At 50.0% G+C, this 19,354-nt stretch overlaps 2 protein-coding genes across 3 annotated transcripts in view; both read left to right on the forward strand.

Annotated features, from left to right (window-relative positions):
* The window catches only part of Nup133 (nucleoporin 133), a 46,694-nt gene extending 37,617 nt beyond the window's left edge, over positions 1 to 9,077 (forward strand). Inside the window, exons 20-26 of the mRNA XM_069998179.1 lie at positions 146 to 304; positions 2,430 to 2,565; positions 3,371 to 3,489; positions 3,954 to 4,034; positions 4,685 to 4,749; positions 7,177 to 7,265; positions 8,771 to 9,077. Of these exons, the coding sequence (XP_069854280.1) occupies positions 146 to 304; positions 2,430 to 2,565; positions 3,371 to 3,489; positions 3,954 to 4,034; positions 4,685 to 4,749; positions 7,177 to 7,265; positions 8,771 to 8,901 (780 nt within the window). The 3' untranslated portion in view covers positions 8,902 to 9,077. The remainder of the gene's footprint in view (positions 1 to 145; positions 305 to 2,429; positions 2,566 to 3,370; positions 3,490 to 3,953; positions 4,035 to 4,684; positions 4,750 to 7,176; positions 7,266 to 8,770) is intronic.
* Positions 9,078 to 14,428: 5,351 nt separating this feature from the next.
* On the forward strand, positions 14,429 to 17,337 carry Acta1 (actin alpha 1, skeletal muscle). 2 transcript variants are annotated; one of them, XM_069998181.1, is made up of 7 exons: positions 14,429 to 14,515; positions 14,941 to 15,081; positions 15,422 to 15,746; positions 15,922 to 16,083; positions 16,247 to 16,438; positions 16,661 to 16,842; positions 17,055 to 17,337. In XM_069998181.1, the coding sequence occupies exons 2-7, from the start codon at positions 14,953 to 14,955 to the stop codon at positions 17,196 to 17,198; spliced, it is 1,134 nt and encodes a 377-aa protein (XP_069854282.1). In that variant the 5' UTR covers positions 14,429 to 14,515; positions 14,941 to 14,952; the 3' UTR covers positions 17,199 to 17,337. The 2 variants fall into 2 exon arrangements, with proteins under 2 accessions (XP_069854282.1, XP_069854281.1); XM_069998180.1 differs by having other exon boundaries at positions 14,434 to 14,533.
* Positions 17,338 to 19,354: the final 2,017 nt, after the last annotated feature.

A 19,354-nucleotide genomic window follows, 5' to 3' on the forward strand; every position in this document is an offset into this window, starting at 1 on the left:
ACCTGTAATCTTGGCTCTTAGGGGACTGAGATCATGTCATGCCTGTGAGGCCAGCCTTTGGTTGTAGTAAGACACTGTACCACAAAGAAAAGTAAAGAGGAACTATTACTAAATATTAATGAATTTTTGGTTTTGTTCTTTGTAGAATTTTTCAGACTTTCTCTTCCGTTGGTATCTGGAGAAAGGAAAGCGGGGTAAATTATTGTCTCAGCCCATTTCTCAGCACGGACAGTTGGCCAATTTTTTGCAAGCCCATGAACATCTCAGTTGGTTACATGAAATTAATAGCCAAGAATTAGAAAAGGTAAGAAGGATTCAGTTGTATGAAGCAGATATATGCAGTTTACTTAGATATCTTTAATTTCTTTGTTTTTTAGATATTATTTATAGCCATAAAAGTGATGATATTGATTTCTAAAATAAATAGAGGACTTAGCTAAATAGCAAGAAAACAAATAACTAAAAATGAGCAGAAGACTTGAAAGGCATTATCTCAGAGATCAGGTAGATGGCTGGTAGGTTATTTGAAATATGCTCAACATCACTAAGAAAAAAGCAAATTAACTCATACCAATCAGAATGTCTTTTATCAAAAAGATAAAGATAGCAACTTTTGGAAGTGGAGCTATGGCTCAAGTGGTAGAAAATTAGGCCTTGAGCAAAGAAGCTGAGACAGCACCTAGGCTCTAAGTTCAAGCCCCAGGAGGACCAGCACCAAAAAAATAAAAGGTAACAAGTATTTCTGAAGGTATAACAAAAAGGGAAACTTTGAACACTGTTGATAAGCATATATTTTAGTAGAGACATTGGAAACAACTGGAGACTCCTCAGAAAACTAGAAATAAAACTACAACATCAAGCCAGGCACTAGTAGCTCACGCCTGTAATCTTAGCTACTCAGGAGGCTGAGATCTGCGGTTCAGAGCCAGCCCAAGCAAGAAACTCCAATAAACCATGAGAAAATCGGAAGTGGCGCTGTGGCTCAAGTAGTAGAGCGCTTGCTTTGAGCTGAAGAGCTGAGGGACAGCGCCTAGGCCCAGAGTTCAAGCCCCACGACTGACAAAAAACAACAACAAACTACAACAGCAGAAGTTAAGATTTTACTTCTGTATATCCAAACATTTTGAACCAGTATGTCAAAAGTGACATCTACACTCTTACATAACTGCAGCACTATTCACAGTATCAAAGCTAAGGAATCCATCTTAGTATCCTTCAAGAAGGGAGTATCTATATGTCATCTATTGCACATTCATATGTACAAACATACACACACAAAGAGACAATATTCAGCCTTTCTAAAGAAGAAACTTCTGTTATTTACAACAACATGGCTCAAAGCTAAGTAAATCAAGCCAGGTACAGAAGAACAAACCCTGTCTTACCTTGCTTATATGTGGGATCTCAAACAGTTGCTCATAGGTACAGAGTAGAAGGTTTCTAGGAGTTAGGGTGAAGGAAATGAAAAGTAGGTATAAGGGTTCAGAACTTGAATTAACCAGGAGGAAGAAGAGATACATTGTACAGGGTATTAACTAGTTATCAATAGTGTATCATGTATTTCAAACTTGCTCAAGGGACAGATTTTCAAATATTCTCACCATTTGAGGTGATAAGATAGGTTAATTAGGTTTATATATTGTACATTGCATGCATGTAGCACAACCTCACTTTTCGCTCAAGTATCTATAGTAATAATTTGTTCACTTACAGTAAAGTTTCAAAAAGTTAAAAGATACATATAAATGGTTAATAACATGTATACAATGTATACCTGCTGTCCTTGCACAAAATTTAAATAGAGGATTCTTTATGATGATAGTATTTTCATTACTTTTTTTTTTTTTTGGTCCGTCATGGGCCTGAACTCTGGGCCTGGGCACTGTCCCTTAGCTCTTCAGCTCAAGGCTAGCACTCTATCACTTGAGCCACAGTGCCACTTCTGCCTTTTTCTGCTTATATGGTGCTTAGGAATTGAACCCAGGGCCTCATGCATGCAAGGCAATCACTCTACCACTGAGCCACCTTCCCAACCCTTTCATTACTTCTAAAATAAATAATTGTAGGCCTTTGGCTACTATTATAATAAAGCACATTTAATTGATGTTTATGTAAAAGTCATTGGTCTTTTATTACGATGACTATGTATTTTAAAGTGTTGGTGAAAACTGCAAACTCAGGTGTGCTCTTGGTGCAGTGTATTGGGGTAGACATGTACTATAGAAAAATACACAGGCCTTTCCTGTGCTGTGTGTCAGACTGAAGCTGCATCCTATATTAGTGTTTTGGTACTGATCTGGTTTGGAGTTTTTGTGTCTCACTGATACAGCTTAGTGGAAGGCAAGTTGGAAGGTACTGCACCTTTATGTCCAGGTTGAGTTGGTGTCTAGGACCAACTCAATATGGTTTTCATGTTTTGTTTATTGTAGGCTCATGCCACACTTCTGGGCTTAGCAAATATGGAAACTCGTTACTTTGCAAAGAAAAAGACCCTTCTTGGCTTGAGTAAATTAGCTGCACTAGCTTCAGACCTATCAGAGGATACATTGCAAGAGAAAATTGAAGGTAAAAAAAAAAGAAAGGATTTGAGTAGTAGATGACCAGTGTATTACATATTCCAAAGTGAAAAAAGTTGCAGAGGAATCCTGGCCTTTCATAGGGCCTTGTTAGAGATGATTGTAATGGTGCAGTCATCCTGAAATAAAAATGGTTTTATTTCTGAAAATCAAGAAGGAAGATACTAATATAGAAAGAAAGGAAAAGAGAACCATATGTTACATATTTTAATTAGAAATAACCAGGTAGAACCTGGTGGGTTTTTGTTTTTAATGTATGTTGTGGCTCTTTCTACTGAAAGGGCCATGGATTCTGCATTTTGGTCTCCTAACCTATAGAAGAGATTGAGGGCTATTGGAAAGATGGCCCAACAAGTCTTGGGCAAGAAAGTAGAACTTAAGAGCCTAAGGGACAGAATAATTTGAATGTCTCAAAGAATGTTGGTGAAGTATTGCATATTTCTGGAACACAGAAGAAAAAACCATGAATCCACACTGATGCTCAAGATGGGAGGTATCCTTTGTGATAACATAAATGTGGTATGAGTAACAAGAATCATTTCATAACCACAGTGAATAACTGGTTATCACAAGGTGCTAAAATCAGCTATTCAGGGTATCATACATATGCCTAAAATAAATAACCATAAATAATATTGTTAGCATAATCTTCAGTCAAGAAAATAAAGCTAATTAAGCGTAAAATTATTGAATATGGATAGGACTACCTGTAGAGTGCTTTTTTTATAATTTGTATTTGTTTTGTGTCAGCAAAAATGAAAGTCTCCTCATTCTACCCTGTCTTTGAATACCAGCAATGGCTGAGCAGGAGCGCTTCCTGCTGCACCAGGAAACCCTGCCTGAGCAGTTGCTCTCAGAGAAGCAGTTGAGTCTCAGCGCCATGCCTGTGTTGACCGCGCCGCAGCTCATTAGCGTAGGTGTCTTTCCCCTCCCTGCTTCCCACACCCAGGACCAGCCAGCATCTGTTGGGCCTTGTGGCAAAGCTCCTTTCCCTGACTCCCACTGTCCTGAAAACCTCCCCATAGAAAGACAGATTGGAAGCTGTTTGGGAGCAGAAAGGTATTAACAGGAAGCAGCTACCCAGCCTTGGTTTCCCGAGATCCTTCCATATGGCCCTCTAAGGCATTCATCCTGGTAACAGAAATGTAGTCTGACTCTAGTATAGTCTGACTCTAGTATAAGACATAACTGTCTCCCCAAGATGTTACTTTTAGAAAGTTTATTGTAAGGTGCAGATAGAACATACTTCCGCAATATAACATTGTTTTTGGTTACAGAAATCACTTGTTACGTCTTAGAAGAAGAAATAATGACTTTTTCCTTCATAAATTTGTCTAGTTCTGTAATTAATTATCTACCTTTCATAACTTGCCACAGCTGTACATATGTGAAGAAAACAGAAGAGCTAATGAATATGATTTCAAGAAAGCTTTGGACTTGCTGGAGTATATTGATGAGGCAAGTAAAGGAGGCCTTGGGCACTGAAAACATACAGAAAATAGGGAAATACTAAAGTCAGTTATAACATTTGCTCATAAAGTACTGCTGTGTTTGCTACCCACTGGCTCTTAGAAGGTAGGTAGCTCTTTAGAAAAGTAGCAGGAGACTTAAATTCCTGATAACCCTCACATGTGGAAAGTGGCGGCTTGAGGGGGTGGGTGAGTGTGTTCTGTAGTGCTCACCCTAAGACAAGCTGCCCCCCAGCTTTCCAGAGACCACAGTGCATGTTCTGTGAGACAGGCAGTGTCATCTGGCTATGTAAGCAGAAGTCATTTGCTAGAGTTTTTAAGTTAGGTTAAACATCTTTCTTTACCTCTCAAAGTTCCTGATGAAGTCACATTAGCCAAGAATATATCTTCAAGAATGGGAAAAGTGTTTATTTCTGAATTAAAGCAAGGTCATAGTATTTATGCATGGTTAGGAAGTGATGTAACTTGAATTTTAATTGTATTCCAGTCTCTTCTCTCAGTTTCCTTCCCCTTTGCCCCCTTCCTAGAGGAATTTCAACAGGTTTCATTCTTGTATTTTCATACATGCACATGACCTACTAGCATGTATTCATTGTTTAAAGTCAGGATTTAACCAGGGTGTTTTGTTTTGCTGTGAAGGAGGAAGATGTAAATATAAATGATCTGAAACTGGAAATCCTTTGCCGAGCGCTACAGAGAGATAAGTAAGAGGTTTTGTTTCATTTGTTTGGTCAGTTGTGGGTCTTGAACTCTGGGCCTGGGCACTGTCCATTAGCTCTTCAGCTCAAGACTAGTGCTCTACTACTTGAGCCACAGAACCACTTCCAGTTTTCTGAGTAGTTTATTGGAGATAAGAGTTTCAGGGACTTTCCTGCCCGGGCTGGCTTTGAACCGCACGATTTTCAGATCTTAGCCTCCTGAGTACCTAGGATTAGGCATGAGCCAGGGGCACCCGGCTAAGTAAGTTTTCTTGATGGGACCTCAGGTGCTGTGTGGATGGCTTTCTCCAAGTCAGCTGTGATCATATGACAGATGGTCATATAGACTTCTAGTTGTTTTCTGACATGAATGTGGTAGCTGTTGAACTGGTGACCCTTCATTTTTAAATTGGTAATTAAGACCTAGGACTATGCTTTTGGGGAGAGATGGTAGTTTTTGTTTTGCTTTGTGGCAAGTAAATGTAGGACCACCACTTGTTGGGGAAGCACTCTTCACCTAAGTGCTGGGATTACAGACATGACCACCACACCAGTCTAGTAAATAACTGGAGTTTTTGTTTGTTTGCTTGTTTTTATTGCCTTTTTTCTTTTTTTCGGTTGTGGGACTTGAACTCTGAGCTTGGGCACTGTACCTGCACTCTTTAGCTCAAGGCATGTGCTCTACCGCTTGAGCCACAGCACCACTCTGATTTTCTAGTGGTTTATTGGAAGAGTCTCACAGACTTTCCTACCCAGGCTGGCTTTGAACTGTGATCCTCAGATCTCAGCCTCCTGAGTAGCTAGGATTAAAGGTATGAACCACTGGTGCCCAGCCTGCCTTTTGTTTTTGGACTGGGACTTAATTCAGAGCCTTGGGCTTTGAACTCATAAGTCACTGTTTCTGATGATCGTGTCTAGACCCTTTGCACAGAAATGTGTGTATTCCTTAATATTACAGAAGTTGGACCCAACATGCCAGATGAGACTCAAAAACTACAACTTGTGTTCTAAACACAAGGTAGTTTAAGTGTGAGTTCATTATTCTCATATCCATCACCTTTCCACAGAGGAAAATTTCCATTCTGGGAGGGTTAAAGCTCAGGCCACCTCAGGCTTGGCAGCGGTAGACTTGAGGGCAAGAGCTGTATGTAGATGAGCCCGTGTGCTGAGATGCTTTCTGCACCACTCCCTTCCCTGGTCTCCTCAGTGAGGAGCTGTTCCTCACTGATATTCCCAGGCAGTAAGGTTATTGCTGAGCCTGATCTTGGCATCTTCTAGGGTACTAGTACTGTGCCTCTTTGGTCCATGGGTCCCAGTCCAGTCTCAGAAAGATGCTGTCATTTTGACTGGGAGTTCCTTATCCTTGCTTACTTGAAATTTTAGAGCTTCTAACAGCTCTGTGTTTGTGTTCTTCAAGGAAAGAAAGCTCCTCCTTCTGTCCTCCAGCAGACCTTGGTGTGTTTGCTTCCAGGAAGACAGGGTTTAGAGAGCATTGTAACCATTGTTAGATCTGTTATTTATAACACTTTATTCATTCAAAAAGGTGTAATTCTAGCTTTTGGAAGCTGAGGTTGGCCTGGGAAGAAAAGTCATGAGACTCTTCTCTCCAGTTAACCACCAAAAAGCCAGAAGTATAGATGTGGCTCAAGTAGTAGAGTGCCAATTTAAGCAGAAAAAGCCAAGCAAGATCACAAGGCCTAGAGTTCAATGAAGCTCCAGTATCAGAACAAAAAAAAGGAAGGAAGGAGAGAGAGACTGGAAAGAAGGGAAGGAAGGCTGGAGGAAGAAAACAAATCAGAGGAGGGCGGGAGGGCACTTTGGTTGGATGTGTGGTGGTGTGGATGAATGCCTGTGTATGACTTATAGTTGGATGTGTGGTGGTGTAGGTCAATGCCACCCGTGTATAAGACTTGTAGTTGGATTCTTGGTGATGTGGGTAAATGCCCGTGTATAAGACATCGTTGCTTGATGTGTAGTGTGGGTGAATGCCACCCATGTATAAGACTTGTAGTTGGATGTGTGGTGGTGTGGGTGAACACCACCCATGTATAAGGCTTGTGGCCCATGACTTTCTTCACTCGGGTAGTTTGAGGCAATGGTGCACCCTCATTCTTCACAGTTCACTCTCAAAGCCATGAGAGGAAACTACAAACAATAGTTGTTTCTGGGGGCTGGGAAGGTGGCTTAACAGTAGAGTGCTTGCCTTGCATGCCTGAGGCCCTGGGTTCGATTCCTCAGCACCACATAAGCAAAAAAGAAAAAAGCCGGAAGTGGCGCTGTGGCTCAAGCGGTAGAGTGCTAGCCTTGAGCTGAAGAGCTGAGGGACAGCGCTTAGGCCCAGAGTTCAGGCCCCACAACCGGACCCAAAAAAAAAAAAAAAAAAAAGTTGTTTCTGTCAGCTACACTTTTCTTTCTGGTGATTTTGTTTTCTAGCTGGTCCAGTTCAGATGGTAAAGATGATCCAATCGAAGTGTCTAAAGACAGTGTATTTGTGAAAATCTTACAGAAACTTTTAAAAGACGGTAAGTAGTTTGTTACTTTTAGAAATTATTTGCTCTGTTTTAGAAACTATACAGGGGCTGGGAAGGTGGCTCAGTGGTAGAGCGCTTGCCTTGCATGCTCAAGGCCCTGGGTTCGATTCCTCAGCACCACATAAGCAAAAAGAAAAAAAAAAAGCCGGAAGTGGTGCTGTGGCTCAAGTGGTAGAGCGCTAGCCTTGAACTGAAGAGCTGAGGGACAGCGCTCAGGCCCCACAACCGGACCCAAAAAAAAAAAAAAAAAAAAAAAAAAAGAAACTATACAGTAATGATTATTACCAAGATGTCAGATGACAGGGAAGTGCGAGATGCAGCAGTAGCATCTCCATAGTCACACATTTGCCTCTGCATTTGGAGAAGCATATGTCAGAACAAAGCCATGTGTCCCTGTCTTGTCACCCATCTCTCCAGGTAGCACGGTCACCTGTAGGCATAAACACTAGCTATGATGCCAAAAGTCTAGAATTATTGCTCCTTTTTTTCCCCCAGTCCTGGGGCTTGAACATGGGGCCTGGGCCCTGTCCCTAAACTTTCCGGCTTTTTTCTTTTTGCTTATATGGTGCTGAGGAATCAAACCCAGAGCCTCATACATGCAAGGCAAGCGCTCTACCACTGAGCCACCTTCCCAGCCCCCCTGTCCCTAAACTTATTTTGCTTAAGGGTAGCACTCTACCACTTGAGCCACAGTTCCAAGACTTCTATCTTTTTTGGTAATTTATTGGAAGTAACAGGAAGATTAGTTAAATCTTGTTGTCAGATTTTAAAATAGAGGGATATAGCAAAAGGAAATACAGAAAGGGCTAAAAATTCAAATATGGCTGTATGGATGGGTTCACTTCCGGATATGTGCTTGCCAGAACCACTCTCCATCAGAGCTGCTAAATTACTGGAAAGCATTTGAAGCCAAATCGGACACTTTCCATCCTATGTTTCCAGTAAAAGTGCCATAGAACTGAATTGTGTCGAAGTGTCAGACATTAATGTTTAAGGATGACTGTGAGGTTTAGTATATTATAAAATGGAAAAAGAGACTGTAATGTTGTGACTTTACAAAAAAAAAGATACAAAGGTCAACACCAATTGAAACGTTTATGTAAATAAAAGATGTTCACAAGGTGTGACAGCACATACATAAATAATCCCATCACTGGGGAGGTAGAGCTAAAGGTTTGAGCCCACCCTGCACTAGATAGCAAGATCTCTTTTCTACTAAATTATTTCCCAAATAGGGAACCACATACTCAGAATACTTGTTTTCAAATGATTGTTGGCTTCTAAGGTCTACATCGAAGCATTTGTAAAGTGGTAGGACAAATGACAGTGTCTCAGATCTACTGAAGACCTCTCTGAAATGGTGGTTTTGTCCATTGGGGAAACCCTGGATGGCCTCTGGAGGGCGCTGTGCCCAGTGTAGTAGAGAAACCTCAGGAACAGTGTTTGTGAGTCACCTGCACTCCCTTGAGGAATTTCAGAACTGACTCTCTTTGCAGGCATTCAGCTCAATGAGTACTTACCAGAGGTGAAGGACCTGCTGCAAGCAGACCAGCTTGGAAGCCTCAAATCCAACCCGTACTTTGAGTTCATTTTGAAAGCCAATTATGAATATTATGTCCAAGGATAAATGTAACATTTTCTAAAAATGATCGTTTGTAAGATTTGAATAAAACGTGCTTATAAAAACATTTGGCCTTAGCTGGGGGTGATGGGGTGGTAGTGCATACCTGTAATCCCAGCAGGACTGTCAGTTTGAGGCTACCCTAGGCTACTTAGCAAAGTAAAGTACAAGTTTGTATCATTTTATAGTGTGTACAGCTGATTCTTTCTCTAACTTATTTGGAAGCTAACATAAAATAGTAATCAACTGTTTCTGGTTTTCTTCCCACCTGAGTTTACTTGGACTGAGTTACCTGTGGTTTATGCTCTGCTTGCTTGGTCCAGGGGCATGTCTCTTCCTGGTGCTGCGACTGTGTGTGCACAAGTCACTTTTAGGTCTCCATTCCTGAATGCTTAAACATTGTAAGGTTACCCAGTTAGTTTCTGCATTTGCTCAAGACTAGTGTGCCCAATATAATCTGAGGTGTTTGATATGGGGAAATAACCTATGAAACAAGATAAATGTCAAATTTTACAAGACTGAAAAAACAGTGAGCCTAATTCATGAGAGTTTGGTAACTATTAACTTTTCTACCTAAATAATGAATATGTACTGCAAAAATGGTTTAGTGAGTCAGGTGGCATTGTGGTTTTCTGACAACCTATAAATAGTCACTGCTTGTAAGTATAGTACCAGTGTTAGGTATAATCATTTAGCACTGGAATTCACTCAGCCTGTTTTCAAAATGATTTTCACAGTCCTATACTTTTACCACATTCTTCCCTAGTCACAGTAATGTGTAATGTTTGACCCACTGTAGGTTCTCCTAATATGGATCTTGAAAGCCATGTTCTTTCAAAGTTGCTTTGTCCTGACCAATCATCCATCACTCCATGTACTCTGGCCTTAAATAAAAAGCAGAGGGTTAGACAGGGCATTGCTGGCATATCCATACTTTGGCCCAGTCAGTCAGTCCACCCTAGCCAGCTTCCTGGACAGCTGAGGTCAGGAGTTAAATGTGGTGAGGCTCCCTGGTTTCAGAGTCCAGCCATTGTGCCTCGCCCTGGCTTCCAGGGAAGCCCTTGCCTTGTTTGGAAGAGTAGGTTAATGAAGCTGTTTGTTTTAACCAAAGAAGGAAATTAGCCATCTGTTTTCATGCAGGTGATGTAGCCAGGCTGAGAATGCCTTGAAGGGTACCAGAAGGATTGAGAAGGGCAGCTGTGTCTGGTCACAGAGGACCCATCAGAACAAGATACTGACATTATTAACTGTCAGAGTTCAGACTCCAGGCCCTGTGTTTGCTGTGCGGGCTGTGGCTCCCTGGGAGCGGGCTTTGTCTCCTAGTCAGCAGCTGGAGCTCCAGAATTTTTCTCCTAAGCTTTTTGTTTGTTCTGTTTTGTGATAGTGTCACCTGTACTGCAGCCCAGGCTGGCCTTGAATTTACCATTCTTTTGCCTCAGCATTTGAGTGCCAGGATTACAGGCGCATGCTGCCAATCCCGGCTCGCTGACAGTGCCCTTCTACCACACTTTGCCTCTCCACTCCTCACCCACTCCACTCCTGCTCAGGCTCAGCCTTTTCTAGTTTCCTATGGTAAAACACTTGAGGAAAGGCCTTCATGGAATCCTTTTCACTATTCTGAGGCAAAAGCGAAGTAAGGGTGCTGGGTCTATGCAGCACTGCCTTGCCCTCACTGCCGTCTTGCCACCCTGATGGGTGGAGGCTTTGCACCCAGTCTCCAAAAGGCCATTCTTTGATTTGCAGATGCATCTTGTTCTCCAGCTTCAGGAAAGATCTGCTCCAGAGAATATGCAGGTGTGTCATGCTGTTCAGCCCCAGGAAGGTTTTGCTACAAAGAATGCTCATCCAATTATTCCCTTAGATGAATGCTCACCCCTGATTGTTTCACTATGTGGTTTGCTTTTGTTGGGCCTGGATCCCCACCCCAAATGCATGTTTTTTGCCTTTAAAAGCTTTGTGCTAGACTGGGAATGTGGCTTCATGGTAGATGCTTGCCTAGCATGCATGGAGCCCTAGGTTTGGTTCCTTGGTACCACATAAACAAAAAGCTGGAAGTGGTGCTATGGCTCAAGTGGTAGAGTGCTAACCTTGAGCAAAAGAAGCCCAGGGACAGTGCCCAGGCCCTGAGTTCACGTCCCAGGACTGGCCAAAAAAAAAAAAAAGGCTTTGTGCTAGCTACTTTATGGGCTGTAGGTCTTTGGGACGGTCAGCAGTGGCTTTCTTATAAACAGATTCTCGTATAACATTTAGGACAGGTATTGTTCACCCATTTTCTTTTGCCTTTGTTGTACCATAACTTGGTTGCAGGAAAACAGAAAAGCCTTATTTTTAAACGATCAAACTGGGAGTCTTTATTGGAGAGCTGTCATCTGTAGGTGGACCCTTGTCACCAAGACCTGCACCCCAAATAGAGCCTGCACCAAGCTTTTAAAGACAAAAACCGTAGGCTTGGGCTTTTAACAAAAGCAGACCTATGGAAATACTCAGGTGCAAGCAGAACTTTCAGAACTACATAAGGAAGTAGCTCAGGTACCAGCAGACCTTTTCCATCTAGGGAAGATATGCCTCAACCTTTCCACGTAGGGGGATATCCTCTGAGGTGAGTGAAACCAAAGGCCAGCCGGCCTTCTCTGTGTAGCACAAGCTCTTAGAAGGCTAGACAACGTGACGTCTGCAATTCCATGAGTGGCCTGTCTCGCCTCTAGGCTTTTCAGAGATGGGTGGAAAGCCCCCTCTATCCAGCAAGGCACCAAGTAGCAGTCAGTAGTTAGACAGCCTCCTCACTTCACCTTCTTTTACCAGGCACAGCCTGCTGGGCTAGCAGCACACTCCAGGTCCCCAACAGGGCTCCTGGCAGGGCCAGGACTGCCTTCCGCCTCTCTGCAACACTGGCACAGATCCCAAAGCTGGGAGAGATCCTACGGTGGTCTCTGCCAGTGAAAAGCCAAAGATAACTCAAAATACAAAGTAATGGTCTCATGAACAACTATTACCCCTCAGCTTATAGAGCAGTGGGGGCTGCCTGGTGCCCCAGAAATGCCCTGGCCACAAGGAGGAGAGCTGCCTTCTCATGAGCCAAATTGGGAAGTGTCTGGGCTCCCCCACCTGTGCAGGAGCTGTTAGAAGGCAAGAAAACCGAAGCCACATTGTGAGAGGTTTATTAAAAGGCTGGTACTGCATGGTGGATTCCTGTCTCAAAGGCCAGCAGCCTGAACAAAGCTTGCACCAAAGCTTTTAAAGACGACAACCATAGGCTCCGGTGGAGACCAAGCCTTAACTAAAGCAGACCTTACATGGACATGCTCAGGTACAAGCTCAGGTACCAGCAGAACTGTTAGAGATTACTCAGAGATGAGTGATTCAAGCCACTTAGGGAGGTAATCAAAGCAGAATTGGAGCATTTTCTATGCAAAGCTTTCCTAAGGCTATGACGTCTGTATTTCTCTGAAGCTGAGCCTTCCTAGCTCTCCTTGAGCTAGGCATTGGTGTTCAATGAATGGCCTCTCTGGGCCTTTCAGCCCCAGTGTCTCAAAAGCCAGATAGTCCAGTGGCATCGCCATCCTCCAGCCCTTCATATCCAGCCCCCTCTGACTTGCCTCCCCTCTGCCATCTATACACATGGCCTAGGAAACACTTCCAAAAGGTTGAGTGCTCTCAGCTTGTGGCACCTGCTCCAGGAGACAGACTAGAAATCATTTTAAATACTGAAGACATGTTCTCAAAAAACGTACTATGTAGTCCTAGCTGGACTTTAAATCAAGATCTTTCTCTCTTGGCCTCCTGAAGGCTGGGATTATGGGTATGTGTCACCACACATAGCTTTTAAAATACTACAAAAAGGGCTGGGAAAGTGGCTCCGTGGTAGAGTGCTTGCCTAGCACGCATGAAACTCCGGGTTTGATTCCTCAGTACCACACACACAGAAAAAAGGAAGCGATGCTGTGGCTCAGATGGTAGAGTGCTAGCCTTGAGCACAGAGAGGTTCAAGGACAGTGCCCAGGCCCTGAGCTCAAGCTCCAGGACCAGAAAAAAAAATTATAAAAATGTGGGAGAATACTTTTTAATACATGGTCCTATTTTGAAATGTATGTTAGAATATTCTGTACTACCCGTGCCTTTACTACCAGGTCGGGGGCCTGGTCATCTGCCTCATTACCTCCACCTGCCTGCTGTCCACTCTGACAGCCCTGTGTGGCTGAGCAGACTGCCCAGAAGTAAGCTGTCCTGAAGCTTGTGGGCATTTGTTCCTAGAGCTTTGATGAGTTTGACTCTTCACAGAGAGAGCTTCAAAGGCTTGCCATGACAGAGGTTGCCAGTGGTGCGGGGCAGGAGTGAGGGAGGGACAGACACAATCATAGAAGCTCAAGGTGAAGCCAATGGCTGTCAGCTGACTGACTGGCCCAGGCCAGGAATTGTTCATGATATGGCTGGGGGCTCCACAAACTTTATTTGTTTTTGCAAAAGCCTACACCTGTCCAGATTGCATAGCTCCACCACCAAATATGAACTTCAGCTGTATTGGAGGCACTTATGACATCAGGAAGTCCCCTGTGGCTCACACTTTCATGTCCTCTCCTTGGGGCTTTCTTGCCAGCTACGACCCTGTCCCACCTACCTTCAGTACTTCTAGAAACCTGAAAGGCAGGTCCTCACAGACGAGCAGTACAATTGGAGGCCCTCCAGTAGGTGGTGGTTCTAAAGGTGACTGGCATACATCACCCTCTAAGTGTGAAGATAGGTCCCCTGGTATGGTGGCTTGGCCCCTCCCAGGGGGGGCATCCGTGGCCACCTGTGTCTTCCTTCACCCACCTCTGGGCTCCTTTGTGGCTCCTTCCGCCCTGAGAGGGGTATCCAGTGCCCCTACACCGGGTGCTGTGGGTCCCAGAGCCCCCAGCTTCCCCAAGGAGCACCCAGGCCCTGGAGGACTCAGCCCACAGCTCCGAGGAGCGCCCAGGGCCCAGGAGGACAGTCCAAAGCTCCAAAGAGCGCCCAGGGCCCAGGAGGATTGAACCCACAGCTCCCCGAGGAGCACCCAGGCCCGGGAGGACTCAGCCCACAGCTCCGAGGAGCGCCCAGGGCCCAGGAGGCCTCCCCCAGGCCTCCCCCTCCGCGGCCAGCTGTCCGCCCAGTGACAGCTGCGGCCTGGGCCGGAGCCCAAGGTGGGGGGGGGGGAACCTCGCAGCCTGCCCAAGCCCCTCGCAGGCCATGGGACCCTCGCACGCCAGGGCCCCTCTCAGGCCTCGGACTCCTCGCAGGTCATGGGCCCCTTGCGAGCCAGGCTGGGCGACCTTGGGAGCAGGTGCAGCGGGAGCCGCAGGCGCCGCCCGCCTTCCCCCCCCCCCCAACCCCCCACCCCGCGGCCGTGACCCCTGCCCCGGGCGGGAGGGGCCGCGGGCCGGAGCCGCTCCTTATACGGCCGGTCGCGGCGCCGGGCGGGCGACCGTCCTTCTTTGGTCAGCCCGGGCCGGGCGGGGCTCCCGCACCGACGCCCAAATATGGCCTGCGGGGCCGCGGGCCGCGGCTACAAAAGGCAGGTCGGCCGCGCAGCGCCACTGCCAGGAGCCCGCGCCCGCCCCGCTCTGCCCCGTTTCCCCAAGCCGACCAGGCCCGCGTGCAGCAGGTAGCCCGCGTGCAGCAGGTAGCCGAGGCGGGGCAGGGGGTGGACGGGGCGGCCGGGACCGACGGGGCGGGACGAGGTGGATGGGGCGGGACGGGGCCGTCCGTGAGGCAAGGCTGGTGTTGCCGGGACCCGGCGCCGAGCCCGGGGGTCAGCAGGCGAGTCCGGACTTCATGGTCTCCTGGGCCTAACGCGCCCTCCATCCAAGCAGCCGGCCCAGGGCCTCGGGTCCCCTCCGACGGGACGGGATGGGACGGGGCAGGTGTGGGGTCCAGCTCCTGCGGGCGACCGGCGGGGAGTCCCGGGGACCCGCGCCCGGAGGGGCCGGTGTGGCCTGCGGCCCGCCTGGCCAAGGCCGCCCGGAGCGGCGGCGGCTGAGCGGAGGCTCACCCCGGCCCGGCCTCAGCATCCCGCGCCCTGTCTCGTAGTAACCCGACACCATGTGCGACGAAGACGAGACCACCGCCCTCGTGTGCGACAACGGCTCCGGCCTGGTGAAGGCGGGCTTCGCGGGCGACGACGCGCCCCGCGCCGTGTTCCCGTCCATCGTGGGCCGGCCGCGGCACCAGGTCAGCCCGCCCGACCTCCCGCCCGCCCGCCGTCCCGTCCCCATCCCCGTCCGCGTCCCCGTCCCGTCCCCGACCCCGCTGACCGTCCCCACCGCCCGTCCCCGTCCGCGTCCTCGTCCGGTCCCCGCCGCCCGTCGGCGTCCCCGTCCCGTCCCCGTCCCCGCCGCTCGTCCCCGACCCGTCCCCATCCCCGCCTCCCGTCCGCGTCCGCGCCCCGTCCCGACCCCACTGCCCATCCCAGTCCGCGTCCTCGTCCCCGTCCTCGTCCCCGTCCCGTCCCCGCCACCCGCCTCCCGCCGTCCAGCCGGGCCGTCGTCACCGGTGCCGCGTGTCCCCGCAGGGCGTCATGGTGGGCATGGGGCAGAAGGACTCCTACGTGGGCGACGAGGCCCAGAGCAAGAGGGGCATCCTGACACTGAAGTATCCGATCGAGCACGGCATCATCACCAACTGGGACGACATGGAGAAGATCTGGCACCACACCTTCTACAACGAGCTGCGCGTGGCGCCCGAGGAGCACCCGACGCTGCTCACCGAGGCCCCGCTGAACCCCAAGGCCAACCGCGAGAAGATGACCCAGATCATGTTCGAGACCTTCAACGTGCCCGCCATGTACGTGGCCATCCAGGCCGTGCTGTCGCTGTACGCCTCTGGCCGCACCACCGGTGAGTGGGCGCCGGGCCCGGCCCCGCCCCGCCCCGTCGTCGCCGCCCTGCTCGGCCCCGCCCCTCCAGGCCCCGCCCAGCCCGGCTCCCGCCCCAGCCATCCCTCCCTACCCCCTCCCCGTGCCCCGACCCCGGTCCCAGGCCCCGCGGCTCACGCGCTGCCCGCCCCGCGCAGGCATCGTGCTGGACTCTGGCGACGGCGTCACCCACAACGTGCCCATCTATGAGGGCTACGCGCTCCCTCACGCCATCATGCGCCTGGACCTGGCCGGTCGCGACCTCACGGACTACCTGATGAAGATCCTCACTGAGCGCGGCTACTCCTTCGTGACCACGGGTGAGCAGGGGGCCGGGCGGGGCCGGGCGGGGTGGGCCGGGGCGCAGCCGGGGGCGGGGCCGGCCGGGGAATCCGGGCCAGGTCGGGGTCCGGGGGTCCGGGGCTCCGGTCAGCGGGCGTCCCCGCCCCGGGCCCCGCACTGAGGCCGCTGCCGCCCCTGCAGCCGAGCGCGAGATCGTGCGCGACATCAAGGAGAAGCTGTGCTACGTGGCCCTGGACTTTGAGAACGAGATGGCCACCGCCGCCTCCTCCTCCTCCCTGGAGAAGAGCTACGAGCTGCCCGACGGGCAGGTCATCACCATCGGCAACGAGCGTTTCCGCTGCCCGGAGACGCTCTTCCAGCCCTCCTTCATCGGTGGGTCCCGCGCCGGCCTCGCCCGCCGCGGGCCTCGTCCCCGACGGCGGCCCCCGGCGCCCCCCGGGTCCCTCCGTGCCCCCAGCGACCCCCCCGGGCCCTCTGCCCCCCACGGTGACCCCTGGCCCTCTGTCCCCCGCGGACCCCCCGGCGCCCCCGCATCCCCACGGCGCCCGACCCCGCCCGGCTCTCACTTACGCTGCTGTCCTCCGCGGGTCCCAGGCATGGAGTCGGCGGGAATCCACGAGACGACCTACAACAGCATCATGAAGTGCGACATCGACATCCGCAAGGACCTGTACGCCAACAACGTCATGTCGGGAGGCACCACCATGTACCCCGGGATCGCTGACCGCATGCAGAAGGAGATAACGGCGCTGGCCCCGAGCACCATGAAGATCAAGGTGAGCAGCGATGCGCGCGGGGCGGGGCTTGGGCGGGGCCGGGGCCAGGCCTGGGCGGGGCCTGAGCGCGGGGCGGGACCTGAGCGCGGGCTGGGGCCAGGCCTGGGAGGGACCTGAGCGCGGGGCGGGGCCTGAGCGCGGGGCGGGGCCTGAGCACGGGGCGGGGCCCGGACGGGGCGGGGCTGCGGCTCACCCGGCCTTCTGTCCTGCAGATCATCGCACCCCCGGAGCGCAAGTACTCCGTGTGGATCGGCGGCTCCATCCTGGCCTCGCTGTCCACCTTCCAGCAGATGTGGATCACCAAGCAGGAGTATGACGAGGCGGGGCCCTCCATCGTGCACCGCAAGTGCTTCTAAGCGCGCGCGCGCGCTCCCGGCGGCGGCTGCGTCGCGCACTCTCGCTCCTTGGTTTACCTCATTTTGTTATTTTTAAACGGAAGCCCTGTGGATGGAACCGGAAGCCCTGAGCATTAAAGCCAGCCTTTCTGATGCTGCACGGAAGCGTGCGCTGTCTCTATGGGGGGGGGGGAGCGGGACCGCCCCGCGCGCCGTCCTCTGTGGGTCCGTCCCCGCCCCTGGAACGCCGTAGGGGGGCCCTTCCCGGAGTGCCTCCCCTCCCCCGAACGGGCCCCCAGGGAACGCCGCCCACCTCTCTCCCCCGGGAAGGCCGTTCCCCTCTCTCCCCCCCCAGAAGGCCGCTCCCCTCCCCCCCCCGCCCCGGGAACGCCGCCCCCCCCCCCGGGGCAGGCAGAGCCCCAGCCAGCTGCTGCGCTGACCGCGGTGCTGCCCGGCCCGGCCCACTCTCCCTCGCGGTGGACGCGGCTGGAGCTCCTGCCGGCTCCCACGGCTGCAGCCTGAGGAAGAGCCCGGCCTGCGGGGGGGGGGCGCCCCCAAAGCTCAGCCGCCAACGAGGCCAGGGGGTCAGCCGGGGAGGGGGGAAAAGGGGGCTCCTGACCGCAGGGTGGCATCCCAGCCAAGGCCCCAGCATGCTAAGTCACACACATAGAACAAACACCCAGAAACAAGGCTCTAGGTGTGAGTGTCGCACCGTTGTGTCTGTGTCACACCGCTGTCTGTGTCACAAACCTGTGTCATGCCGCTGTGTCCATGTCATACACTGTCACACCGCTGTCACACACCACACACCTGTGCCCATGCCACACAGCAGCGTGCCCGCCTCCCTCCGGCCTGCCTGTTGGCAAGCTTCGGGAGTCTTTGAAGCCTCTGAGGTAAAGATGTTGCCCAATCCACTTAAGGAAACAACTGGCCATTTATCCAAAGAACTGGCCATCTAAAAAGCCAGTGTGGACCCCATATCCCCTGAGCACCAGGCTCTCGTGTGGGCTGTACCCAACCTGAACAAAAGTTTTAACATGGACTACATTATCAGAAATACCCAGCGTTTATCAATAATACTGAACAGTTACAAGGATATTTGATAGGGCTATACATAACTGCTGGAAGCACTGGAGCAAAGCACACGCTCATAAACACACAAGTGTGTACACACACACACACACAGCCTCAACAGTTGTGCAGCTAACAGCCTGGGCAAGCGTCAGTGAGTTAGCTAAGCCAGAACCTCCTCATTGGTACTGAGACTGGAACTTGCTGAGTACCTTAGTGCTGGGGTCCACTGCTGTAAGTGACCCCAGATTCTGCAGAGCTGGAAGATCTTTGAGTAGACACTGGCAGTATGTCTGTGAGCACCAATCAGTATCTAAAGCCCAATCTTTGGCATTGCGTTCTGCTGAAAATATGCAAAAATCATGAATAATGCAGGAAAAATCATGACTTCGCTGGAAATATGCTTAATCTTTCCTTTTCTGATATTATTCTGAAAGGAAACAAACATCATGCATTTGTGTTCTTCAAATAGGTCATGCTAACATACAGTATATAAATTGCATTACTTAATGAGGTCTGAAAGAATTTTTGGCACAGTGCTGTGTGGAAAGAACTGAATCTTTCAAACTGGTATGGTAGCACTGCCCTGTAACCCCAGTGCTTGAGAGGTAGATGCAGGGGAAGAGCCTCAAGTTGCAGGCCAGTCTGCGCTACACAGCAAAATCCTGTCTCAAGAAGCCAAAATTGAAACCAGAGCCAAAGACAAAGGCTAGGAATGTGGCTCAGTAGGAGAATGCTTACCTTATCCTAGTTTACGTGCTAATTTTATAAGCGCTTGGGCTTGATCCCAGCAAAAATATTCAATAAGTAAATCTTAAAGAACAAACAAAAGCCTAGAACATATACAAATACTTGTTACCCATGTGTTAGCCTGGGGTCTACTGAGGGAATGAAGTAACTGCTCTCAGAATCTACACATGTCTCTCAAATTTGTTGAGAGAATAGTGACAAGAAAAATGTATCTCTAGCACTGTTCAGAAGGAGGTGGAAGGGGCTGGGAAGGTGGCTCAGTGGTAGAGCACTTGCCTTGTATGCCTGAGGCCCTGGGTTCGATTCCTCAGCACCACATAAGAATAAAGCTGGAAGTGGTGCTGTGGCTCAAGTAG

This window comes from Dipodomys merriami, unplaced genomic scaffold (genome assembly GCF_024711535.1).
Source record: "Dipodomys merriami isolate MVZ:Mamm:240054 unplaced genomic scaffold, mDipMer1.0.p SCAF_51, whole genome shotgun sequence".
In the NCBI taxonomy this organism is placed as follows: Eukaryota; Metazoa; Chordata; class Mammalia; order Rodentia; family Heteromyidae; genus Dipodomys; species Dipodomys merriami.